Raw genomic sequence first — 26,513 nt, 5'->3', positions numbered from 1 at the left:
GGATGTCAGAGCTGGGGAGGGGCCTCAGAACAGGGGATGTCGGGGCTGGGAGGGGCCTTAGAACAGGGGATGTCAGAGCTGGGAGGGGCCTTAGAACAGGGGATGTCAGAGCTGGGGTGGGGCCCTAGAACAGTGGATGTCAGAGCTGGGAGGGGCCTTAGAACAGGGGATGTCAGAACTGGGAGGGAGCTTAGAACAGGGAATGTTAGAACTTGGAGGGACAGTATAAATCATCTAGTCCAATTACCTCATTTAACAGATGAGACCACTGAAGGCCAGAGGGGGCATGACTTGCCCAGGGTCACATGATTCATTAGACTTGAGCCCAGGATTTCAGGCCCCTAGCCCAGTCCTTCCTCTCTCTTGGGCAGCTGCTGGCCTCTTAGCTGTACCCACTGCCCCTGCTTTGCCTCTCTCTCTGCCCCCACACCCCCTCAGAGCCACTCACATAATCAATCTCTTCTTCATCCTCTGCATGGTCCTTCCGGTTGTCCATCTTGGTGAAAACATCTTTGGCGATGTTGGGCATCTTGCCATTGCAGTCCTGGTGCTCACTGGTGCCCAGGCCTGTGCCCACCTTCCGGGTGGGCCTCAGATGAGCATGAGGGGCAGGTGGTGGCAGCTCTGCCAGGTCCAAGGAGTCCTTGGTGTCGAGGGAGAGCGTCCGGCGGTGCCGGTAGCGGTGCGGGTGGTGGAGGTGGTGGTGATGGGGGTGCGGATGGGGCGGCAGGTGATGGGGTGGGCCTCGAGGGGTGCCATCGTCCCGCTCCACCTCTGCTGACCGGCCCCTCTCCCCAGAGAGGAGCGACTCATGCTCTGCAGATGGTGCTCGGTGTTTCAGGCTGTGGCCCCGGGCCAGGCTGTTCCAACTGGACCTGCGGCTGGCCCAGGCTCCACTGTGGCCCCAGGCCCCATAGTAGGAGCTGCGGGAGCTAGACTGAGAGACAGACACAGAGAGCAGGTGAGAAAGACTAGAAGCAGGGCACATCACTCTCCTGCTCAAGAAACTTCAAGAAACTATGGCTACCAAGGAAAGTGCAAACTTCTCTGCTTGGCATTCAAGGCCCTCCAAAGCTTGGCGCCACCCTACATTTTTGGCCTTGTCTCATACTGCTCCCGTCCATGTGCTCTATGCTCTGACCAAATTTTCTACACCCTACCAAACAGGAAACGTGTCCTATGACCCACAACTGTGTCTCTCCTCATTCCTTGTGCCTGGAATATCTGTTGTAATCCCTATCCTTCCTGTAAAGGCCCCTCAGATGCCACCCCCTCCATGAAGCCTGCCCTGATTGCGTGGCTAGGATGGACTCTTTCCTCATATGGCTCACTGCTTCCTGACCTTCCAGTGTGCTCGTCATGTGATAGTTCATGTTGCAGCCATGTGGCATCTAGTCCCCATACTAGACTGTAAGCTCCCTAAGGCCATCGCCTCCTCCCTGGCATCCCTGCCTCTAGCCTCTCCCCTCCCAATGTGTCCTCCCTATTGATATTCCTACACCAGGTCTGATCACTCCCCGCCTCAAGAAGCTTCGATAGCTCCCACTTCCACTTAAAATGCACAATTCTTCATAATTTAAACATGACTCCTCATCACCTACTCTTTCTTTCACCAATTTGGCTCTTCTCCATACATGGTATTTTATCTCCACCTCTAAGACCTGGCCCAGGTTGTCTCCCATCCCTGGATTCTCCTCCTCCTTAATGGTGACCCTGAGGACCCTTGGCCCCCTTCCCAGCTCCTTGATTTCCCGGTGCTGCCTCTTACAGAAAGTCTTCCCCATTCCATCGTTTTTTAGTGTTCTCTTAAACACCAGGCACAGGGAAGGGGACCAGTCTGGGAGTTCACTGATGCAGGAAACACCATATGCCAACATGGGCTGGCACCTTTCCTGCAGCAGTGCCGGGGCATCATGACTTGAAGCCTAAGGCTACAGAGCTGGGGTGGAGGGGTCGGAGGTGGACTTGGGTCTTCCTGGCTGTGAGGTGTAAAGGTTATGGGATTTAAAGATCTTCCATGCCCCATTGGACTTGTTGACGTAGCAGGAAGGGGCAGAGCAAGAGGAAGCGGAAGCCAAGCTAGAGTTCCTGCGGTGGCTAGCAGAGGCAGCGACAGCGGAAGCGCGAACCCGTTTTTGAGTCAGCCAGAATTTCTGCTAAGGACTCCTGCTGAGGACTGCCAGGGGCCAGAGCTGCTGGGAGCGTGCTTCCTGGATGCTGGGTGGTTGCTGTGAGTGGGGAGAGGAGGACCTTTGCCTGAGGTAGCCTGTTCTGTTTTAAAGCCTTGAGAATGTGGGTGCTTTCTACTTTGTCTACCTGTGCCAATTTCATGACTACTCTGATAGCTTTGACTTTCTGGTTTTGGGACTCAGTCTTTTGGTATTTTAATAAATGTTCCAGCTTTATCACCCATATAGAAAGCCTGATATATTTTGTGATTGATAACTACATCAGCATATTTACAATTTCCGTAGGCATTGTGAATATTGCATTGCTGATATATAAGGGCAGCCCTCTACCCAACTCCATAATTCACAGGTTTGATATCTACCCCTCTGTGTGCACACTGTCTCTCCTCCTGGAGCATAAGCTCTGGGAGCGCAGGGCATGTTTTACTTTTGCCTCTGAATCCCAAGCACAGATGCTGGCACATAGTAGGCCCTTTATAAATGCTTCCTGGATTGAGCTGAATTCAGGCAAGGACTGTGTCTTCTCCGAACAGCACACTGTTGGGCACAGCACACAGCTGGAATTTCAGCAATGCTGGTTAAACCGAATTGGCTTGAGTTAGGCTCCAAACCAAAAGCCTCCAGAAAGCTCCGGCTCATGTCTCACATCGTGGTCAGGCCTCAAGGCCACAGGGGAAGGGCTGGGGATGAGGTCATACACTGGAGCACCACCTGCTGGTCCCTGGGGACTGCTAGGTCTTAGAAGGCTCCAATCCCAGAGGGCCTGTGTGGCCTGGCTACCTCAGGGGAATCATCCCAGCCTGATCAGGGAAGATCAGGGGAGCTTGGGGCCGGGACTGCCTTGGCCTTCATTCCCCAAAATCCATGAATCATTTATTCAGCAAGTATTTATTAAGCACCTACTGTGTACAAAGCACTGTGCTCAGCACCGAATGGTTTAGAGATAAATGAGAGCCAGCCCTGGGTTCAGATTGTGTGGTGAGACTCACCAGAGACCGCTGGTCGTAGCTCATCCTCCCCAGAGACATAACGCTGCTCTTACGGGAATCCAGGGCAATGAGCACTTGGTCAGGCTGCAGGGAATGGCAAGGGCCTGGGGCCATGCCCCCTGTAGTAGCCAGGGGGCCAGGCAGTGGAAGGCTGGGGTCCAGGTGCCCATTGGGGGTCATGGGGATGGGGCAGAGCTTGATATCTGAGAGGAGAGATCCAAAGATGAGGAGGGGTGAGAGGAGAGACACACAGAGACACAGATGGGGGGGAAGTTTCCCTTGCTGACCTCCCTCTAGGGGGCCCTCACCTGCCCACACACCCACATCCCTCCAACACTTTAAGTGGCTCAGAAAGCATAATACTCTCACTAGAGTCCTGGGAGGCAGCAAATACAAATCTGCTCAGTTTTTTGCAGGGGAAGAAACTGAGGCCCAGAAATGGGAAATGACCAAGTCACCAAATCTGGAGTCAAGCCCCAGTCCCCAACTGTGACACATGCCAGACACCAAGAAGGGAGATGCTCTCAGAGACAGGCCGCTTACTCCACCTCACTTAGCCAAATGGCTGCCAGGTGGTGAGGGCCTAGGACAACCTGGGCCTTCCCCACAGTCAGTGGCCCAGCCCTCCTGCCGTGCCTGGGCATTTGATGGCTGCCGCTCAATCTTAGCCTTCCTGGGGCTGAGCTTGGCCCGCTTTGACTGGGGTTCCTAGCATGTGCAGGTAGGGCATCCCTTACCAAAATGGCCTTCGTGACCCTCCCGGAACTTGTCAAAATCTTCCAAGTTGGACGAGCTCTGGTCTTCATCTGAGTAGGAACGGTTGGCATCTCCCTGGAGGGGAGGGAAACATTCTCCAAGGTTCACTTATGACCCAGTGGGGCATATGGTGTGGGGTTCACACACACCCACTATACAGATGATGAAACTGAGGCTCAGAGAAGGTGACTTTCTTGTAGCTACACAGTTAATATCCAAACCGGAATTTTCCCTACTCTACCATGCTCCAGGGGTGGGCAATAAAGGCACTGGGGAGGGAGAAGGAGGGAGGCAAGAGCTCCAGACGCCCCCCCAGACCCCCCAGACCCTGGCTCCAAGCTGAACCACCAGAAATATTTGTGAAGGGAGAGGCTGGTACTCCACCTCTCAAGGGCTTCAGGGCATGACTAAATTCTCATTGACTGACTGACAGATGTCTCAGGCAACATCCAGACCACTTTGAAAACCTCCCCAGCATGTCCCTTACTCTTGCCCTCCTCCTCATCTCCCTTCCCTCAGGACATGGACTCTGGTTCCTGGGGCCAGGGGCTCAGACAGGGGAACATCCAGGTCGTTTCCAAACCAAGCTGTCCCAAACATCTCCCCTTCTTCCTCCCCCGACTCCCTTTCTGTGCCTTCTCTGCCCTCACAAGGGGGCATATAAGCACACCCAGTGCTCGGCACATAGCAGTGCTTAATAAAACCTTGTTCATTCATTCCTTCTGTCCAGCTCCAGACGTGCAGATCCTGTCTTACCGTCTGTCTCAGCGGCTAGCACCCCGCCCCCCCCCCTGCCTGGGGGAAGAGGAAGAGCCTTTGACGGGCCCCTGAGCCCAACCCCTGCAAGGGGGCTGGGCTGGCTGCGTCCTCTTGTCCCCTTAAATCCCCGAGGTCCCTTCGATAACTCATCCCTCCTTCCTCCAGCCTTCTCGGGCAGCGATGAGGACCAGGAGGAGGGGGGGGCATTGTCGATAAGAGCCCGCATTCCAAAAGCGCGCTGGGGTTCTTCACAAGGCCCCTGTGAGCTGGCAGGACCAGGACTCCCATCCCTAGTTCATAAACGCGGAGGCTCTGGGCACCTCACCTCCGCCTGGAAGCCCTCCACCAGGATGGCCACCAACAGGTTGAAGAGCACGTAGTTGCCGAAGGTCATGAGAGCCACGAAGTAGAGAGAGGCCCAGGGCGAGGTGGAGGCCATGCCATTGTAGAGCACCATATTCCAGTCCTCCTGCGTCAGGATCTGCAGAGGGGAGGCGGCGGGCACAGCAGTGAGAGGGATGGGGGAGGGGAGGGAGGGGGGGGGGGGGTGGGGGGGGGGGGGGGCCGGGGAGGGGGCCGGTCCTCAATCCTGCTCGCTCATTATAGATTCTCTCCCTTCTAGACATCTGCACTCAGGTCCAATTCCATGCGCACTCGGTCACCTGGGCAGGCTCTTCAATTATGCACACTCACACTTGAGCACGTCGTCAACCTTACACACTCGCACACTTCTGTCTCACACACTCACACTTATGCAAGCTCCTCAGTTATGCACACTCCTATTTGTGCTCCCCTCCATTCGTGCACTCCTCTCCTCCATACTCACACTTGTGTGCATGTCTTCGACCTTACACACTCACCCTTATGAACTCTCCTCTATTGTGCGTGCTTTTATTTATTTGTGCACTACTCAGAAATCAGCTGACAAGCCCACTTAGCTGTTCTGGAAATGCCCTCTGCAAACCCCAGCTTTCGTTAAATGCATCTCATCTTGTTTTCCCTGGTGCCCCACCTAGGGCTCCTCTTTGGGGATCTGCAGGGACATCACCGTTGGGGGTGGGGGGCGGACTATGCTCGCTCTGGGCCCGTGGTCCTGGCCAAGCGGAGGGATGAGGGCAGGGACTTTCTCTTTCACCCTCAAGGGACGCCCCCTCACCTGGAACACTGTGACAATGGCCCAGAGAAGCGAATCAAAGTTCTTCCGGTCCGGCACCGTGTCTCCGGTGTCAGTCCTGAGGCTGAATTTGCAGCCAAAAATGTGCATCCCTAGGATGCTGAAGAGAAGAGAAGGGTCCGGTGAGCCGTCTCAGATGCCAGGAAGGAGCTGTTAGAGCGCAGAGGGAGCCCCGGCCCCCTCCCATCTCTCCTTCATCCCCACTGGGGCTGTCATCCCTTTTCCATCCCCCAGTGCCTCCTGGGCATCCCTTCTCCTTCCTTCGTTCCAGTCCCTCCACAGGTCTCAGCTCGGACCTGCCTCTCCACAGCCGATTCATCTCACTCCCCATCACGCACTCTCTATTCTGCCTTGCTGTTGATCACATCCGGCTTCCATGCCTTAAGGGCTGCTCCCCAACGCCCAGAGGGCTGCAACTCCTCCTACCTCCAGCTCCCTTCAAAACAATGTAAGGGCCAGCCCCGAGATGGGGCAGGCCTGCCCCTCCCCTTTTGCCCTATCTTCTGTCCTAGCAGAAGGTAAGCTCCTTGAGGGCACAGGCTGTTTTCCTTCAGGGCTTTGTACCTAGAGCCCAGCGGCAGCAGAGTTCTTAGGTGGTGGGCTTCCTGCCCTCTGCTGCCCCTCCACTGTGCCCAGCAGCTTGGGCCTCTCCCTGTGCTCTGACAGTGGGGGGGAGGGGCGCAGCGGATGGAGCGCGGCTGCGGGGCAGCCCCGGGAGGTGCCTGCGGGTGGCACCTCGCCCACCTGAAGATGAAGATGAACAGCATAAGCAGCATGCAGAAGGTGGCCACGTTGTCCATGGTCTTCATCAGAACCACCAGCTGGCGGCGCAGGGCCGGCATGAAGCGGACCAGCTTCAGCACCCGCAGGAGGCGGAAAGTGCGCAACACCGACAGGCCGCCGTCCGACTGCCCGATGATCTCCCAGATACTGCGGGGGGCCAACCAGGGGCAGGGGGGAAGGGAGCAGACGGTGGAAAGGGGGGGTTTGCACCAGAGACAAGGGGGAGCACAGGAAGAAGGGGAGATGCAGGCGAAGGAAAAGTGGAAGGAGCCATGGAGTTGAGGCCCAGTGAACAGGCGAGGTAGAAAGGAAGAAGTTCAAGAAGTTTCCAGGCATAGGAGGAGAGATGGTGCCAAGAAAAGGGGGTGGGGGGGACGGAGGAAAGATGCAGAGGAAATGAGGAATGAGGGTAGAATTAGAAAAGAGGAAGAGACAGAGAATGGCCCAGTGGAAGAGGAAGAGGCCCGAGGCAAAGGGAGGTATGGGGGCGGGAAGGTGGGCAGGAGGCCGGCAGGATGGGAGATGAGAAACGAAGGAGAGAAGAGACACAGAGAGAGGGAGAAACGTAGAGAGGGGGAGAGAGAAGAGGGGAGGCAGAGAGGGGGGGGGGCAGAGTATGAGAGAGAGTTAAAGAGGAGGGGAGAGAGATGGAGGAGACCAGAGAGAATGGGGGTGGGGTGGAGCAGAGGACCAGGAATAGAGTGATGAGTTATTCCGGCTCTTCTGCCTGACCAGGATCATCCTGGTCATAGGGCAGATCTAGCAGAGTTAATTAAAATTCTCCTAAGTCTCCAAGCTTCATTTTAGCCCAAAGCTTCAACCTCCATGTACCCTGCTTCCTCCCACCCCTTCGCCCTCTGACCAAAGCTGAGCAAAATGGGCTTTTGAGGACAGTATCTCTTTCCATTTCCCTTTCTCAACCTCTAGAGGACACACCATAAGGCAGGTGGCAGCAGGAGGAGGGCTTGGTTCCCATTCTGCCACCTGCAGAATCAGCTCTGGGATGGTGGGGAGTAGGGGTCAGGGGAATGAAAGAAGCCAGGAGAGGGACTGAGGCAGCCTTGAGTGGGCAGACGGAGCTGCTGTGCTTGGGGAGGGTATCCGAGGGGGGCGTGTGGCAGGCTTCTGATGAATGGGGGAGGGGTGGCCCGGACCACAGGCAGGGGAGAAGGGGGGACCAACCCAACCCCTGGTACCTGATGATGACGATGATACTGTCAAAGATATTGTATGGGTTCCGTAGGTAGTCGAAGAGACCAAAGGCCGCCAGCTTCAGAATCATTTCCAGGGCAAACATGCTGGTGAACACCACATTACTGATTTCAAGGATGTTGGTCAGTTCCTCTGGCTGCAGGAGAGGAGGAAAGACACAAGGCAATGACCTTAGACAGAGGTTCTGAATGCCAGGTTTGGGAGGGGGTTTAGAACATGGAATATCATCTGGGAGGGACCTTAGAACAGGAAATATTAGAGGTAGGAAGGGTCTTAGAACAAAGAATGTTAGAAGTGGGAAGGAGCTTAGAACATAGAATGTCAGAAGTGGGAAGGGCCTTAGGAGAGAGAATATCATGGCTGGGAGGGACCTGAGAACAGATAATATAAGAATGAGAATGCATCTTTTGATTTCTTTCCCATGTCTGTGTGTGTGTGTGTGTGTGTGTGTGTGTGTGTGTGTGTGTGTGTGTGAGCTGGGTAGGGAAGAGGAAGGAGAGGGTAAAGCTAGGGCAGATAGTCAACCTGAATGAGTTGAGTCCTCTCTGCTGTTTGGGTTAACCTTTATTCTCCTATCGTTCTCACTGACTACAACTGAGCAGGCACAAAAGCTTCCCCAAGGCTCACTGCCAACCTCTCAGATGACCAGATACCCATGTGCCTCAATGAGTGAACCCCAGTTAGCAGAAAGGCTGAACATAGCTATGGTGCCCCTGAACTAGTGTGAAGGATGGAGATCTGGGATTGGGCAGGGGAGGCTGAAGCCCACCCAAGATCTGTGGCTCTTTACCCATTCTGGGTGATGATGCCAATGTTCTCCACGAATTGATGCCTTCCCTACCAAGACATGTAAATTTAACTATGGCTCTTCTGCTCAGGGAAGGGGGATGAGGAGATGAAGACAGCTAGAGTGGCCACTTAAAATCACCCATGAGCACAGCCCTCAGATGCAAGGGATTCCAGACAATACTAGGGCTTAGCCTTATTAGCTTCCTCTAAGGTTGGCTCAAGAGTCCAGCTCCCTATGTTGACTTTGGCATAAAACCCCATGACCTCTAACTTCCACCAGCCATCCAGAAGGCATTGACTGCCTGGGTGGAGCTGAGTGGAGTCTCTAGGGGTTCCTACACATGCTTGCAACTTTCTGGCATCAGACCCAAGAAGGGATATGTTTACAGCACTGAGGTAGGGGAGTATACTTTTCTTGGGCCTTTCTTGAATAAGCTAGTGTCTGCTGAGGGGCAGAATGTCATGGAGGACAGAGGGCTAGCCTTCAACTGAGCTATGGCCCTGGCCTTCCAGGCCCAGGCAACTTTCCAAGACTAAACTGCAGGAAAACTGCCCATCAACCTTGGAATGAGAGGGATCACAGATGTAAGAGCTGAAAGGGGCCGCCTGGACCCTCTAGTCCAAATCACCTTTTTTTCACTGGTAGTTTTCTGCAAAAAAAGGGACAACAAAGCAGTTTTATTTCAATGGTTTGACCTGTTACTTATTTATAGGTAAGTGGTCCTCACCACTTCCTAGCATGCAGGGCCAGAAGGATCCTTGGAGGTCATGTAGCCCAACTGGCTGATTTTATAGATTCAGAGACCTGCCTAAGGTCACAAGACAAGTTATAGGAAGAGCTGGGAGCAGGACTATGCTCTTTCTACTACACATGACCCTGGTCTCTTTTGAGTGTGTACATGGTGTCTTTTCAATAAGACTGTCAGGTCATCAAGACTGGTCCTGAAGGACAGATGGAAAAATGCATCTCCTCTTCTTTGTAGGGATGGAACTTATGGGTAGAGAACACTTCACTTAACTGTCAGCAGACCTGGGTTCAAATCCAGTGTTATTACCTGTGTGAGAGTTCCCTCATCTTAAAAATAAAGGGGTTAGATCAGATGGCCCCTGTGGTCCCTTCTTGTTCTAGAGCTATGACCCTATGAAGTGTGAAGGCTCCTCGAGTATTCCTCAAATTATCCTGACATAAGTGGTTGAGGTGTGAGCTTGCTTTCTGGACTTCTCTTTTCCTCTTGATTCCTCATTTGTCCTTGGTTATAGAGGATGGCTCTCAGGGAAAAGGGAAGATGGACAGAAACATGTCGGGAAATGAAAGTGATGTAAAAACAAGAGATGGTGACCTTGGAAAAGCCCTCCCAGGTGCCAGCTCACTATCTTGGGGCCATTTATTCTTGATTCCTCACGCTCGCTCAGCCCAGATGGCCAATGGTGGCCAAATCTTCTCACTTCTCTCTACTCCAATCTGCTCACACAGTCACTGTCCCCAGAGAGATCCTCATCACCTCATGCCTGGACAATACTGGGGGGTGGTCTTCCTGCCTCCAACTCATCCCCCACTCAGCTGCCAAAGTGAAATTCCTAAAGTTTAGATTAACCAGGTCACCCCCTTCCTCAATAAACTCCAGTGGCTCCCTCCTACTGCCTCCAATGTAAGTGCCTTTGTCATCATAAGCCCTTCCCAGTCTCATCCCTTCCTACCTTTGCAATCTTCTTATGCTTCCACCTAATCTACAACCCAGCGCCACTGTCCGGCCACCTTGCTGTGACATTACTTCTCCATGATAAACCTTTGGACTGACACGTGCCCCTCCTCCATGCCTGGAATGCTCTCCTTCCTGGCTTCTCGGTCTTTCTTCAACACTCAGCTCCAATCCTCCCCTCTGTGGGAGACCTTACCCAGGTATCTCAGCGGCTAGTGACTTTCTCTGAAATCCCATCCATTTCCATCTATGTATCTGGAATATGCCTGGTTATCTTCTTCACCAGAAGGGCAGCTACCCTAGTGCAGGAATCCTGTTGCCTGTCCACACATCGCCAGCCCTTAGCACAGTGCCTGGCACACAGCAAGGACTGAAATGCTTGGTGACAGACTCACTGACCCACCCAAGACCTTCAGAGACTCCCTGCATTTTACAACTGGAGAAAACAAGGAGCCGAGGACTTGTCCAAAGTCCCAGAAGGAATGAGTGATGAGGAGAATAGATTCAGAGAGGAAAGGCGCTTGGAGCCCGCTGAGCCCAGCCCCATTGTTCTACATAAGAGGCCACTGCTCGAAGTGAAAGTGATTTCCCAGGGCCACAAGCTAATAGGTCTCTCCACACCCTGGCTCTCTTCTCACTCTCACAACCCTCCGAGAAATGCTCTCCCAGGATTCTGGCCCCAGATGGAACTCCCTCTCTACACCCAGTTCTGCCTCCCCTGCCCCTGCCTTGGTCAGCACCTCTTGGCTCCAGGAAGCTCCCCTTCTCCCCCATGGTCTCCTTAATTACTCAGGGAGCCAGCTGATTATACGAATTAGGCATCAGCAAGTAAGGAGTAACCCACTAACGCCCAGCTCTGAAGGAGGAAGAGGCGGGCTATGGGGACAGACTAACAAAAACAAACGGGGGCGGGGGGGCATGTCAAAGAGAGAAAGAGGGAGGGAGGGAGTCTGAGGCAGGGGAGTCGTCCCAGGGAGCCTCCCCTCTTCCTGCTTTAGGGAGCACTTTCCCTTGAGAATCTCCCGGGTCTTGACGGTCGGAGTTGGTGTGGAAGATGACAGACAGGTGGAGCGGAGAGAGGGGTCTACTGGGCAGCCTCAGCACCAACCTCCCCAACAGCCTGAGGCTTCACTGAGTGAATCCGCTGGACTAGCGGGGCTCAGCCCCTCCTCCTGACCTGCATTTTCATCCACAGAGGGAGCTGGGGATGAAGAAACTCCCTCCTTCGATGGGGTTGGACCCTGCTTTGTAACTTAGAGTCTTAGGGAGTTGCCTGGGACCCTGCCTGGTTAATTAACTTGCTCAGGGTCACAGAGTCAGGGGTGACTTGAACCCAGCTCTCTAACCCACAGTGGATAAAGCACTGGGGTTGAAATACTGAATCTTCATGAGTTCAAACCCTGCCTCAGACACTTCTTGGCTGTGTGACCCTGGGCAAGTCACTTAACTTTATCTCAGTTTCCTTATCTATAAAATGATCTGGAGAAGGAAATGGCAAACCATTCCAATCCCAAAATGGGTTCATAGAGAGTTGGACATGACTGAAATGACTCAACAACAGCCACTCCATCCAAGAGGTCACACTGCCTCTCACACATGAAAAAGGCAAGTCAATGAGCATTTATAAAGCACCTGCTATATGCCATCCACCACATTAAGCCACAAGCCACTTTAGAAGCATTAAACACTATGCAATGAGTCATCTTTATTGAGGATAGCCTCTCTGAGCCTCAAGCTCCTCATCTGGAAAATGGGGACGCTGCCAACCCAGCCATGGCTGGGCTGAGGATAGGATCACTGGACGCACATAACATGCTTTGGGAGAATGATGTGCTACTTGAAGGCAATACATGTTGCATGATAACCAGCATTCCCAGAGTACTCTGAGGTCTTTGCTAAGTGCCTTACATACATGATCTTATTTGGGTCTTACAACATCTCTGTGCTGTTATTACCTCTATTTCATAGATAAGGAAGCTGAGGCTAAGAGATTTGCCCAAGGTCATACAGAGTCCATGTCTGAAGCAGAATTTGAACTCAGGTCTCCTTGACCTAGGGCCAGTACTGTAGCTACTGCACAGTATGAACATGGGTGTTATTGTGCTGTTATGAGGCCCCATGGCTGCAGGCTGACCTGAATGGGTCATGTCCTCAGCAGGCTGCATCCTCAGGGGGCTTCTCCCCCCTCCCTCCCCTGAGCCAGGCAAGGCCTCTTCCTGCTTGGGCTTTAAGGAAGGGGCCATGTTTCTAAGGAAGCTGGCAAGTCAAGGCTTGGCAGCACAGCAAGCCCCTCCTAGAGCAGAGGGGCTCCTTTCAGAAGGCCAGGAACAGGGCCAGCAGCTGGCCTCATGGGGCTCTCTGGATTGTCTGGCAGGGCCAAGGAGGATGGCAAAGGGCTGGATCCAGGAGCTGTGGCCATGAGGGGAGACTCTATGTACCCTGAGTCAGGGGAGGGAGGTAGTGCATCCTTGCACATATACATGGGAGGAGGTGTGTGCCCTGGGAGCCATCATGACTATCTCATTTGTCTAGGACTTTAAGTTGACAAAGCACTTTTCTTATAACCACCCATTTAAGGATCATGGCATCCAGGATTAGAACTGGAAAAAAACCAGGCCCCTTATTTCACAGATGGGGAAACTAAGGCCCAGAGAAGGGAGAAGTGACTTGTCCAAGGCCATACAGGTGGTAAATGGCAGATCCAGAACTTGTGACCTTAGGCAAGTGTCTGGGCCTCAGTTTCCTCACTTTGCAAAATGAAGAGATTGGAAGAAACAATCTCAAGACTGTTGTAATGGATCTTGCTCTGGACTTGGGGTCAGAAAAACCTGGGTTTGAACCTCACTTCAAAACCACATACTAGCCATGTAACCTTGAGCAGTCACTTCCTCTGTATGGGCCTCAGTTTCCTCATCGGTGAAATGGACTGGATTCAATAGTCACTGAGGTCTCTTCCTGCCTCTAAATCTATGAGAGGGGCTGCCTCCACCTCAGCCCCTGGTCTCCATTCCTCCTGCATCAGGAATCTCCAGACAAATGCCCCCACCCACTGGAAGGAACAGCTCTGCAAGGCTCCCCAGCATCCTTGCCCTCAAAGCAGGATGTGGATGGACACCCAGTTTCATTTCCTTTGAGCAGGAACAAGAAGGGAGAAAAATGCCCTTCCCAGCTCCATGTCTGGGGATTCTCATCTATATCCTAGCTTTTCAAAAATCCAGATAAAAGGAGAAGGCCCTATTTCCATCCGTAATTACATTTGAATACCAAAATGGGCCCGGGAAAGGGAGAACAAAGCCCAGGAGGGAGGGAGGGCTTGTTGAGAAGAGAAGGAGGTGAGGAGGGAGGGCCCACTGTGGGGAGACACACACACACAGAGCAGAGGCTGGAATCTGCCAGGCAGTAATGATGTCTGATGCCAGCTGGGCACCCAGAGCCCAGATGCTAAGCAGAGATGCCAATTTCAACCTGAAGCAAATGATGATGTCAGTGGTAATGAAAAATGTAGAAGACGACAGGTCATAATGGTAGATTAGCCTCTGGTCCTGGCGGAGGAGGCCCAGCTCCCTCAGCCAGGCAGCCCAGCCTCGTCCCCTCCTCAGAGGGACTCACTGAATGCTGAGACACAAGTCGGGCTCTCCTCTCTTCAAGAAAGGTCATCAGCTCCTGCTCCCACGCTCCTGCCTGACAGCTGTTTCCCTAGGCAAGCACACACCTGTTAATCTTTTCCTAATGGGCCATCCATCACTCCTCCAAGCATCTTCTCTGGAGGAAGGTGAGAGTGATGGGAGAGGGAAGGAGACAGACAGACTGATGGACAAATCAGGAGGAGAGGAGTGAGAGATGGAGCCAGAGACACTAGGGGAAGATGGAGACAGAGATAGCCCCAAAGGGACAGAGAAAAGAAGGCAAAGGAGAGGGAGAAAGGAAGAAGATTAGGGAAGAGGGGCTGAGAACAGGGAAGGAGCCATCAGGAGGAAGAATCCTAGGGAGGGACAGAGGACAGAGGGAGAGGGTCATGGAATCAGCACAGACCTCAGAGGCCACAGAGCCCAACTCGTCATCTTACAGATGGGGAAACTGAGGCCCAGAGGATCGTAGAGCCTGAGCTGGAAGGAACCTCAGAGGTCATCTCATCTAGCCCCTTCCTCTTTCAGTTCCATGGAGGTAAAGTGATTTGTCCAAGGTCACAGAGGTGGGAAGCAGAGATGGTAGAGAGAGGAGACAGGGAATGGAGAAAAGGGGCAAGGCTGGGACTGATGCACAGCTGTGAGAACTGCCCAAGCCTGGGCCATTTCTGGAGAGTCAGACAAGGGCCAGGGCAGATCTAGCCCTTTGCTCTGTCCCTGAGCAGGCCAAACTCCCCACCGAGGCAAGGACTGTGTCTCGCGCTAAGGGTGCAAGGGAAATCATTTCTGGCCAGGGACTCCTGAACAGGACACCCTCCTCGACCATTGGCACTGTCCTGAGGGATGAGCCTTGGGGAGGCAGCAGGAGAGGGATGTCCAGTCTCTCTTTCTAGCTTGGGAGGGCTGAGCAAGGACAGAGTGGCTTCTGTCCTTGCCTGTCCCCCACCCTGCTCCCCACACAGAGGCTCTGATACCCCATCCAAATTGCCTGCTATTCTTCACCACCAAACTTTCTAGTCTGAGTCATGGAATGATGCCTGAGGAGGAAAAGACTCCCTTGGGGCCCGTCCTGAAATCCTGGGAACAGGAATCCTTCCAGCCATGACACCCACAATTCCTTATACCGAGCCAGAGAAAGACAAAAGCCAGAAAGGATGGGAGTGCTGGGAGTGAGCCTGGGCCAGGGAGGTGGGAGGAAATCCCCAGTTTCCTTCGAGGCTTGGCTTAGCTGATACCTCCTACAGGACGGCTGCCCCGATGACTTCTGCCCAAGATGATTGGAATTCAATTCAATCCAAGAAACACTTGTGGAATATCTACTGTATGGAAAGGCAGAGAACTGAGTCTAGAGTCAGAGGCTTTGTGTTCAAGTTCTGCCATCCACGTGACTTTGGACCATTCCCTAAACCTCTCTGATCCTCAGTTCCTGGGAACCAAGATGGCAACCAACAAGACCAGTGAGCTCTAGGGCATACACATGTGAGAGCTTACGCGTGTGCGTGCACGCATGCACACACACACATGCACACACACATGATGTGTAAGGCAAATCGACTACAATTCTTAGACCTATCAGGAGTAAGACAGGAATTAAACAGAAACTAGCAGAGAAAGGGCTCTCTCCTGGGGCCATCTAATTTGGGGGTGAGGAGGCCAGATCTGTGATTTTTTTGATACAGGGACCCCATGAGGAAATCCCCTCTACCAACAAAAACTGGTGACTTGACAATTTATAATCTTCCAAAGTTGCCTGAGGCATTGAGAAAGGAGGTGACTTACCCAGGGTCACACAGTCATTATGTATCAGGGGCCAGACTTGAACCCAGGTCTTTCTGATTCTGAGGCCCGCCCTTCATCTACTTGCACACACTACCTCCCACTGTGAAAACAGATCCTGAAGAACACCGGCTGATATTTTTGTTCACCTATTTATTTCCAAGAGCCCTTGACCCAATACAGTTCAGTCCTACTCATGAAATATTGAGAAAATCCCCATCCCATGAAGAGCTCTGTGTGTGGCAGCATTTCCATTAGACACAGCCCTGCCCTCATAGAAGGCAGAATTTGTGTAAATAGGGAGTCTAGTTATCATATATCCTTTAAGGGAAACAATGCCTACTGCCTGAAAATGCGGCAGCTACAACTGAAAACCCAGACTCTCAGCTGGAGGAGAGCCCAGAGATCATCTCATCTGCTTGAACCTATACCTGGCCAGCAAACAATATCCCTAGTGGGGAGGTCATCCAGGCTTTGTTAAAAGACCCCCCACAAGGTGGGGCACACTGCTTCCCAGGGCAGCCCGTTCCACACCGGGACAGCCCACATTGTCGTGATGTTGGAATCTGCCTCTCTGAAAATGCCCCCTGCCCTTGTTCTGCTCTCTGAGACCAAAGTCAGCTGCTCTCCCAGATGGCCACCTCTGAAATGCAAGACAACTGCTTATTCTTCGCCCTTCTCCCATCTTTTCTGGGCAAGCCTAAACATCTGTGAGCACCACCACCTCCTGACCTAGGAAAGCCCACTCTACTTTGGGTCAGCTCTCTTTCTTAGGACTCAGCCTCTTTACAACTTCCCCCAGTGGCTCCTGGTTGGGGCCAAAGAGAATAAGCTCAATCCTTCTTCTGTGTCTGACCCTTCATGACCCCATGGACCACAGCACGCCAGACCCTTCTGCCATCCACTATCTTTCGCGTTCTGTCCAGCCTCCACCTAAAGAAGAGAGCTCCTATATCATGCCCCCCCACCAGGCTTCTCTTCCGCAATCTAAACATTCCTGCAACTAGGTCTCATGTGACATGATTCTCAAAATGTGGCTCAGGGCCCCCTGGAGGCCCGACTCTCTTTCTGGGGATCCACGAGGTCATAATAACACTACATTTTAATTCCTGGTATGGTAGACATTGATAGATATAAGTCACAAGACCAAAGCTGGTGGGGGATCCTCAACCATTTTAAGAGAGTCATTGGACCCCTAGACCAAAGCACCACTGATCTCCACCCTCCTGCCAGGCAAGCGATGGGAGAAGTGGTCTCTCTGGAGGGAGCGGAGCAGCTCTGAGTCCAGACTCAGTTACTCATTCCTTGTGGGCCCCTAAGCTCTCTGCTCCCCAGATGCCTCTTCTGTGATATCACAGATAGCATGCTGGCTACACAAAAAGGAAAGTGTCTCCATTCTATCCCGGCCATCCTTTCCGGATGGACGCTCTCCTTTCCAGCGCTAAGATGCCAGTATTTGGGGCCTTCTTTTGCTTGGCCTTTCATGACAGAATTAGGAAGGACGGATGGAAGCTGAAAAGAGGCAGGTCAGAAATGCTTTCCTTACAAGGAGAGCCGCCCACATATAAAAGGGCTGCTTGAGAGGGCATGTGTTTCCCCTCTTTGGGGCTTTTTAGGAGCCTCTGGTCGGGATGCTTCCTAGGGTCCCCGGGGTTCCTTCTGGCCCTGGGATTCTGGGATCCTTTCTAATCAGAGCCAATCCGCTCCCCCACACTCAGTCCCTGACAGGATACAGTGGGGGCGGTTTGGTATAACCCTGACACTCTGGGGCATGATTGGTGGAACTGCAGGAGAGAGAAACGTGCCAGTGCGTCGGTTCTCCTGAGCCAACAGCTTCCCATCCCTAGAGATGGCAGGCACTGGGACGGCTGTCTCTACCTGTCAATCAGTGGATCGACAGTGTGGCATAGTGACAACACGGAGGGGTGGACGTTCCCTTCTGCTGTTGTCATCCACCCCCCTCGCGGCTCACCGATAGCGCTCCTCGGTGGGCACGCGCCTTAGACAGAGAATCCTGAAATAAACACGGGGGTGGAACGTTTGCTGCTCTCTGTCTGGGAACTGAGATTAAAAATATCAATCGGCCCAGAACGATGCTTGGCTGACTTGAAACAATTGCTGTTGCTTTATAAAAAATACCTTTAAAAATAACAGATTCGCCCGATGTCACCCTCATTTCTTTCCTGACAATCTGGACGTCTGGGCTGCTGGGGGGAGGAGATACATAGGAGAAGATGATCCAGATACCATAGTGTAGTGGGCCAGAGACTCAAATTTAGAATCAGGAGCCCTGAATTCAAATCTAACCTCGGAGACTTACTAATTGTGTAACCTTGGGCAAATTACTTAATCTCTCTGAGCCTCTTCTGTAAAATGAGAACATACCTGAGACACCCACCCCATGTTTGTTGTAAGAAAAGCGATTTGTAAACCTCAGAAGCACAGAATAAATGTTGTTGTTAGTCTGTGGCTGATGCTACACATTCCTGGCTCTAAAATTATAACCTTGTCAGAGAAAATCAGAATTGGCCCCAATGCTTCTAGCCCAGCGACACGCACACAGTAGGAGTTTAATAGATACTTGCTAGTTGACTCATTGGATCAAGATGTCATAATGCAAAGAAGGAAACTGAGACCCAGTGGGAGGAAATGTTGCCAGAGGTCCACAAGCGCCTCATTCGGGGGCAATGCGAGGTCACAGACCAGTCAGTGGCCTCTGGCTTGCATCCCCATTTCTAGTCATTCCTAGCTGTGTGCCAGGGATGCAGTTTGACTGAGCCTGAAGATCTGGGCTCGCTGAAGGCCAGCAAGGCCTTCCCTTCCTTGGGCTCCAGCTGCCCGGCAGCCACTTTTGCTCTGTTTCCCCCAGACCAAACATGTTCCTCCTCAGTGGAGAACAGTCTGATGGGTAAACAGGTCTGTTTTCCCTCCAGCAGACATGGCTTGGCCTCAGTTACTGGAATCAGAGGACCTGCCTGTCCCTTCATTGATGTCCTGAATTTCCCCATAGGTTTCCAAAGTCCCTTCTGTTATCCTTGTGAAGGGCTGGTAGGAGAGAAGCCCTATCTAACAAGCTTGGAGGGCAGGGAGAGGTCATTTCAAATCGGTTGTGATCTGAGAGGTCCAGAGGGCATAAGCTAAAAACCAGAACCAGAGAAATCTATACACACGCACCTATACGTGCCAGGGGCATAAAGACAAAAAGCCCCCTCCTTTTATCCGTATTCCAAGAGAATCCCACCTGGTTCACTTTGCCCAGGTCCCTACTCAAGAATCATGGTCAATCTCCATGTGAACTGAGCTCCAGGCTTCTTCTTGCTTCCTAAGTCAACTGCCTTTATTCCCATCTTCTCTAAGTGTCCTTTAAAAATGCTAGCTGCTTGATGAGCTCTCCACTTGGCCTCATCGATACCTTCCTTCACACAGTACTGTTTTTCCTTCACGGTCCAAAGCTTTTGAGTCTGCTGCATCTTCAGAATTCCATTGATGTGAGCCTCTCATCCCCCTTGGACCAGCTCTTTCAATCAAATCTCAAGCTGTGGGGTTTTCTTCTCCTTTTCTGAACTCTCGAGTCTGCTCCCTTCTCCCAAATTGAAGAAGCACATCAGAGTCCTCTGGTCTCTCTTCTCTTGGCATGAACCCCAAAGATGGCATGGTCACTTCTTCCAGATTTCATCATTTCCCCTCCATCTCCAGTTCTTTCTAATTGGTGAGAATCCAGCTTTCCTATTGGTGACAAGAGCAGGTCCCCTGGTGGTCACTCCCCCTGCTAAAGGATGAGAATTCCAGCAAGGCAAAAACTTTCTCCATCCCCCTACCCTTGTCAATGAAAGAGCTCCAGGAGATCTGCAAAGAGTCAGAGATCCCACTGGCCCCCCTCTGCATGCTGCTGCCCAAGCCCCATTCCCAATCAGGAGGCATTTGAACGTTGTTGTGGCTGTGTGTTGTGCTTTGTCCTTAGTTTTCAAAGAGGACATGACATCAGGAAGATGATGCCATGACTTGAAAGTGAATTGGATTTAAGTGAGGGAGGGCTGTGCAAGGTAACCAGCCTCACTTTCTTCTCCAGAGCCATCTGGGTCCAGTGGCCTGATGTTGATCAGTACAAGTGAAGACGGCCCAGAGGCATTTGAAAATACTTGTGTTGATGGACCAGCAAGCTTCAAAGTGATCTCCACCCTACAGAGGACTTGACTAGGGTCGTTCAATTAGGGAGTTTCTGAGGAAGGACTTGAAATAGAGTCTTCTCAAGCTCTAACACCTACTACACCAGGCTACTGCTTCAAGGCACATGGCCCATCTTCTGGGCCTCAAGCCCCTGTCAATGGCCATCATGGTCACTGTTAGCTCGGCTAAGTGTTTTTTTGTTCAGCTAATCTCTTTCTCAGAAGCCAATCTCTTCAGTCTCAAAATCTCTTCTTCCATCTTGGATGACAGCCTCCCTGAGGAAGGGGTCAGCCAGCTGGGCCTAAGCCTGGAGCTATACAGAAGATCTCCATTCTCTTCCACCTGTCAAGGCAGTCAGTCACCAAGACATCAATGGATACTCAGCAGTCAGAGAAAAGATACTGGTCCATGAGAAACTCTGGGGGCTGGGGAAGGGGACATGACAGGGTTGTGGATACAGGAGGGTCCTGGGGGCCACTACCACCAGGCCTCTCCCTGTCAAGAATCCAGTGGCATCTTTTTTATAATATCAAGTCAGAATGGCTGGCAAGGCAGTAACTCTGAACAAAGAAGGAGGTGCCGTGCCTGAGCCATTCCCATGAGGGGTATTTAAGTAAATTGAATAGTCTGAGGACTGGGTTAGCTAATGAAGAGGGAAATGAGAATGGAGCAGGGTGGGGAGCAGGAAGGAGAGGGAGGCTAGGAGAGGAGACAGAGCCCCAGAGAGGTGTATGGGGGCAGGGGAGTAGGGGAAAGTAAGACTTCTGAAATAGAAGAAAGGTGAAGAAGAGAGAAAAGGGTGAAGGATGAGAGGGAGAGAAGACTAGGGAGAAAGTCAGGAGGAAGGGAGGTAGATATGAAGAAAATAACCCTGCAGAAAAGGCTCATGGGGTATAGAACTAGAAAGCACACACACACCAGCTAGTTCAACCTGCCCATTTTACAGATGGGGAGACAGAGGTGCAGGGTGGGGTGGGGAATGAAAACGGTAACACAGTACAGTGGAAAGGCTATTGGATTTAGAATCACAAGACTTGAGTTTGAATCCCTGCCGAGCCACTTGATGCCTTGTGATCTTGACTGAGGCATTTGGCCTCCCTGGGTCTCAGTTTCCCTAGATGGCCTCTAAGGTCCCAAGGTCAAATGTGAAGCCAGGAGCAGGTGAGCAGAGATTGAAAAGGATTAGAATAATAATGGCTAAGATTTATATAATTCTTTAAGGTTCCCAAAGTACGCTCCACGAAAGATATTATTTCCTTTGAAAAGGTAAGCAAAGAATGATGGGGTGGGAAGGGAGCAGCTCTTACTTACAACAGCCCTGACAGCGGCTCATTGAGCCTCTCCTCACCTCCAGGGACAGGGAGCTCACCACTTAGCAGAACGTTTTGTCTCTTCTCATTACTATGAAATCTGTCCTTATCCTGAACCCAATCTATCTCCCTGATGCCAGGCTGAAGGAGCCCCGACTCACAGCACTGACCCTTGGGTATCTTTATCCTAACCCTGAGAAAGGGCACCCACCACCACCAAACAGCTGTTTGCACATCTGTAGCCTCCATCCTGGCAACCTTCTACTTTCTCCTGCTTAGGAATCCGTCTTTTGTCAGAGCCAGGGCTTTTTCATATGTTAAAGTTGGAAGGGGCTTTAGAATCTGTAATGTCAGAGCTGGGAGGGGCCTGAGGACAGGGGATGTCAGGGCTGGGAGGGGCCTGAAAACAGGGGATGGCAGGGCTGGGAGGGGCCTGAGAACAGGGGATGGCAGGGCTGGGAGGGCCTTGAGAACAGGGGATGGCAGGACTAGGAGGAGGCTGAGAAAAGGGATTGTATGGGCTGAGAGAGATCTTATGGATCATTTAGTCCAACACTTTCATTTTACAGATGAAAAAGGTGAACTTCAAAGAGAGGTTAAGTGACTGGCTCAGGGTCACACAGCTAGTAAGTAACTGAGTTTCGATTCAAACCCAGGACCTATTATGTCTAATCCTGTGCTCCAGGGAATCTAAGAGCTGTCTTCAAACATTGGCAATACCAAGTGTTGTATGGAAGAGAGTTTAGCCTTGTCCTGGTTGCCCCAGGAGGTAGACCAGGAGCAGTGAGTAGAAGCTGAGAAGAGAGATTTCAGTTCCATGTCAGGAGAACTCTCCCCACAACAGGAGCTGACCATGGGTGGGCTGAGCTGCCTTGGAGCTAGTGGGTTCTTTGTGAACAGAGGCTGGATGGCCACCAATTAGGAATGTTTTCATGGCGATCCTTTCACAACAAGAGTTGGACTCTGTGAGGTCCCTGCAAACCCCTTCCCCTGTGCCTGGACCTTCTCTATACATAAAGGGATTGAACATGAAGGCTGCTGCTGCTGCCACTCAGAAAATATTTGTCAGTCTTGTCCTTTCTGAGTTGTGTGACCTCAGGCAAGTCACTAGCTATCTCTGAGTCTCAGAGAATATGCTTCAAAAAACTTCAAATATCATGGAAATATGAGTTATTACCATTAGTAAGATTTTAAAAGTAACAGCCATCAATACAAGAACCCCAGCATCACTCTGTCCCTTCCTCAGTCCCACCCCCAGATCCTATGGGCTAGGGTCTGGGGCAGCACTCACCTGTTCATGGTGTTCGATGCCCATGCTGACTGTGTTCACCAGGATGGCAATCATGATGCCTCGGTTAAAATATTTGCTGTCCACGATGCCCCTCAGCTTGGCCCTCACCTCCCTCCATATATCCCCACACAGCCTGGCTGCCCCATTGCCTTTCTCTTCCTCCTCTTCCTCCTTCTCCAGGTCCAGTGTTCCTTCACTGCTACCTCCACCTCCCCCTTCATCATCATTGGCTGAGCCTTCCTCCTGCCCAAAGTCGTCATCACTCTCTTCCAGGGACAGATGTTGATCTCTCTCTTGCCGGCAGTGGGGGCAGTTGCCAGGATCAGAGGTCTGTGTCACAGAGATAGGCTGCACAAGAGTATGGGGTGGGTAATCCAGGGGAATGTGTTTCTGGCACAGCCCTGTAAGGCAAGAAGAAGTAAGGCAATTTGTGGTAGACCAGTCCCAAAAAGGCCCAAAAGGAAAGGTCTGGAAATGGAATGAGAATCTACTCAGAACAAAAAGAATGATAATTCAACACTAAGTCTATGCACATTTTTCAAGAACCTACTCTATGAAAAATCCTGTGCTCAGTGTTGGGGATACAAAGACAGGTGCAATGAGCTTACGATCTAAAAAGGAAAATAACGAGCACACAAATAACCATGGCACAAGGGAGAGGGAGGCAAGAGAAAAGGGGCGATCTAGAGTAGGAGAAGGAAAGGGCACCTCCCATGTGCCAGGCACCGCACTAAGTACTCTCTAAGAACATTCTCTCATCTGATCCCCACAACAACCCTACAAGGCAGAGGAGGCAAAAATCAGCTGACTTGGGTCCGAATTCAGTTCTACTTACAGTTACATAACCATGTCTTGAAGACATGATCCTAGGACTTTCTTCTGGAGGGATCAGGGAATGCTTCATGGAGGAAGCGGCTCCCAAGTAAGACCTCAAAGTACCATAGTGCCTCCAATTTAGAGCTGGAAGAGACTTTGTGGGTTATCCAACCCAAACCCCTTATTTGACAGGTTAAGATTAGAAGCAGAAGTCTAGGAAAATGAAGTGACTTGCCCATAGTCACATGGATGGCAAGGAGCAGATCCAGGATTTGAACCCAGGTCTTTTGGTTCCAAATCTGTATTTTTTCCACTAAGCCACATTGCTCATTCTTGGGAGGGACGTCAACCAAAGGAGCCATGGCAGGAGGGCAAGAACATTACATATATAAGGGACAGTGTGAACAAGGGCACAGAGCTATCTTCTCTACTCAAAGGGTCCTTTGCTCAGGTTCAGATTTCTATGATGCCCCAGCAGCTTTTCTCAAAGAGTGGTCTCTCCTGGTGACCGATTTGGCAACTTGTTGCCATAATCAGGAAGGAAGGAAGACAAGAAGGAAGAGAGGGGAAAAAAGAAAGAAGGAAGATAGGGAAGAAAGAAGAGAAGGAAGAAAAATTAAGGAAGAGAAGGAAGAAAAGAAGGAAGTAGAAAGGAAGGAAGAGGGGTAGGAAAAGAGGGAAGAAGGAAGGAAGAAAGGAAGGAAGAGAGGGAGGAAAAAGGAAAAGAAGAAGGAAGGTATAAGCTTCTTACCACACAGCTGAATTATAACCAACAACCTTAAAGAGGACCTCAGCCTCTTCCTCACTCTGGATTGCCTATAAGCAGCATCTCTAAGCAGGGAGAGCCCAGGATTCCAGGCTTGATCACTGAAGCTGGCCCTTACACTGTGATTCCAGTACTAAGTGTGTTGACAGAGAACACTAAAGGTCTGGGAATGACGACTATCTATGGACAGCAAGCTCAGCACCAGCTTTGTCCCTGACAATACCTTACTCTGTCAGAGGTCAAGGGACTTCAGCTCTCATGCTTACAAATATTTATAGTTTGGGGAATTCACTTAGCCTATCACTCGTTGGTCTCATCAAAAATAGCAGCAGCCTCTCCACTGATTCTGGTGACCCCCTTTTTTCCCCTGGGGATAAGTATAGGGTTCAGGATTAAGGAATGAAAGAGACTAATGGCAAGTGAATGAGTCAGAAGCCCACCCAGGCCATCTAGTCCAAGCTCTTCACTTTACAGACAAGGAAACTGAGGTCCATGGACTTGAAAAGACTTGCCCAGGGTGGCAGAGGTTGCAAGCATCAGCGGTCAGATCTCAAGCCTCCTACTATGTCATTCAACTTCCCAGGCCCCTCTTGAGGCTCAGGCTCAGATGAGAGTGAGTATGTAAAGTGATTTGCACATTTTAATGTGCTACAAAGATGCCAGTTAATGTCATTTTAGGCCCTCGACAATCTGACTCCAAACTACCATTCCAGCCTTCTCTCATACTTGGGGAGTTCTCCACAGGTGCTGTGCTTGAGGACCAAGGACAGCTCCCAGTGCCCCAGCTAAAGCCTGCACTCACCTTCCTTCCCTGCCTGTTCTCACCCCATTCTCAGACCCGGAATTCTTTCCCCACTGCCCTCCCTCCTTCCTTCCTCTCATCCCACCATCTTCTCTCATGGTATTTTGTTTTCCAGAAGACTTTAAGAGAACTGTAGTGATCTGGCCAGTTAAGCAGCAGAACTACCAGGTCATCTACCCCTCAGGCCATGGCTCCTCACTGAGAGTGGGGATCATGCCATGTTCCAGCCCTGTCTCCCCAGCTTTTAGCACAGTGCCCGGCATACAGCAGAAATTCAATGAATGTTTTCGGCAGTCAGCTGTAAGTTTCTATAGTCAGCTTTAAGCTGAGGGACTTTTTATCTTTGCATCCCCAAGGCCAGCATAGGACCTTGCACAGATTTTGACCTGTGATTTCATAGTTACAGAGAACTCCCAAGTGAGGAAATTCCCTCTTGCAATTGCAAGGCACTTTCTCTGTATTTTAGGGTCTTAGAGAATTGCCAAAAGCACTGAGAAGTTAGTGACTTGCCCAGGGTCACACAGTCAGTAGATGTCAGAGGTGGTACTTAACCCAGGTTTTCCTGGCTCCAAAGTCAGCTCTCTATCCATGGTGCTTAACAATTACACTGAGTGAGTCATAAGTGGGTGTTAAGTAAATGAACGAGTGAGTTTTAAGGGGTGGCTATTCTTTCTGGGCTGAGTGGCCCCCACCCCAGGCACTTACTGTCCCGCCTCTGCTCCTCGGCATTCCCTGCCTCAGGCTTGGCCCCCGCGCCAGGCTCCGCCTGGCCCTGGTGGCGACTGCGAACGGCATGGTAGAGGCCCAGGCTTCGGCGCTTGGCCTTTCGCAGAATGTGACAGACATACTGGAATATCTCCTCGTAGCAATCACCAGGCTCTGCGTAGCTGGCCACGGTGCTGGAGGACAGGTACCGCCTGCGCTGCTCCTGCATCAGCTGGTGCTCTCTCTGCTTGGTCTCGGAGAACTGGGTCGCTATGACAACGAGGCACAGGTTGATCATGAAGAAGGATCCCACCTGTGACCAACGGGGAGAAGAGGAAGGAGAACGACAGAGACGGAGGGGAGGGGGAGGGGAACACAAGAAAGGCAGAAGCAGAGGCAGAGACCAGGGAGACACAGAGAGAGGCAGGATGAGACCATTGGACCCACACAGGGGAGGAAGGGAGAAGAGAGAGACCAAGAGATACAGTGAGAGAGTGAGGGATGGCATAGAAAGAGGAGAGAAGAACATACATAGGGAAAGGGAGAGAGGGAGAAAGGGAGGAGAGAGGGAGTAGAGAGACAGAGACACAGAGAGAGAGGGAGAGGGAGAGGGAGAGAAGGAGGAGAGATACCAAGAGACAGAGACATAGAAACACGCATGGAAAGGGAGAGAGGGAAAGAGAGAGATGCATATACATAAAGATAAGACAGAGACACAGAAACAAGGACAGACACACAGAGAGGAACCAAAAGAGACAGTGTGATAGATAGATAGATAGATAGATAGATAGATAGATAGATAGATAGATAGATAGATAGGTAGGTAGGTAGGTAGGTAGGTAGGTAGGTAGGTAGGTAGATAGATAGATAGATAGATAGATAGATAGATAGATAGATAGATAG

General features: G+C 51.5%; 1 protein-coding gene across 1 annotated transcript in view; it reads right to left on the bottom strand.

Moving 5' to 3' along the window:
• The window catches only part of CACNA1I (calcium voltage-gated channel subunit alpha1 I), a 151,904-nt gene that overhangs the window by 52,843 nt on the left and 72,548 nt on the right, over positions 1–26,513 (bottom strand). Inside the window, exons 7-15 of the mRNA XM_069102856.1 lie at positions 25,611–25,923; positions 22,522–22,922; positions 7,847–7,998; positions 6,612–6,797; positions 5,850–5,967; positions 5,019–5,174; positions 3,916–4,009; positions 3,179–3,381; positions 449–937 (exon numbers count right to left, since the gene is read on the bottom strand). Of these exons, the coding sequence (XP_068958957.1) occupies positions 449–937; positions 3,179–3,381; positions 3,916–4,009; positions 5,019–5,174; positions 5,850–5,967; positions 6,612–6,797; positions 7,847–7,998; positions 22,522–22,922; positions 25,611–25,923 (2,112 nt within the window). The remainder of the gene's footprint in view (positions 1–448; positions 938–3,178; positions 3,382–3,915; positions 4,010–5,018; positions 5,175–5,849; positions 5,968–6,611; positions 6,798–7,846; positions 7,999–22,521; positions 22,923–25,610; positions 25,924–26,513) is intronic.

The sequence above is a fragment of the Petaurus breviceps genome, unplaced genomic scaffold (genome assembly GCF_028583685.1).
Source record: "Petaurus breviceps papuanus isolate PSGF00001 unplaced genomic scaffold, PetGlider_PUasm1.0 558, whole genome shotgun sequence".
In the NCBI taxonomy this organism is placed as follows: domain Eukaryota; kingdom Metazoa; phylum Chordata; class Mammalia; order Diprotodontia; family Petauridae; genus Petaurus; species Petaurus breviceps.
The sequence above is the reverse complement of the archived record's forward strand: the minus strand, read 5'-3'. Positions and strand labels throughout refer to the sequence as shown.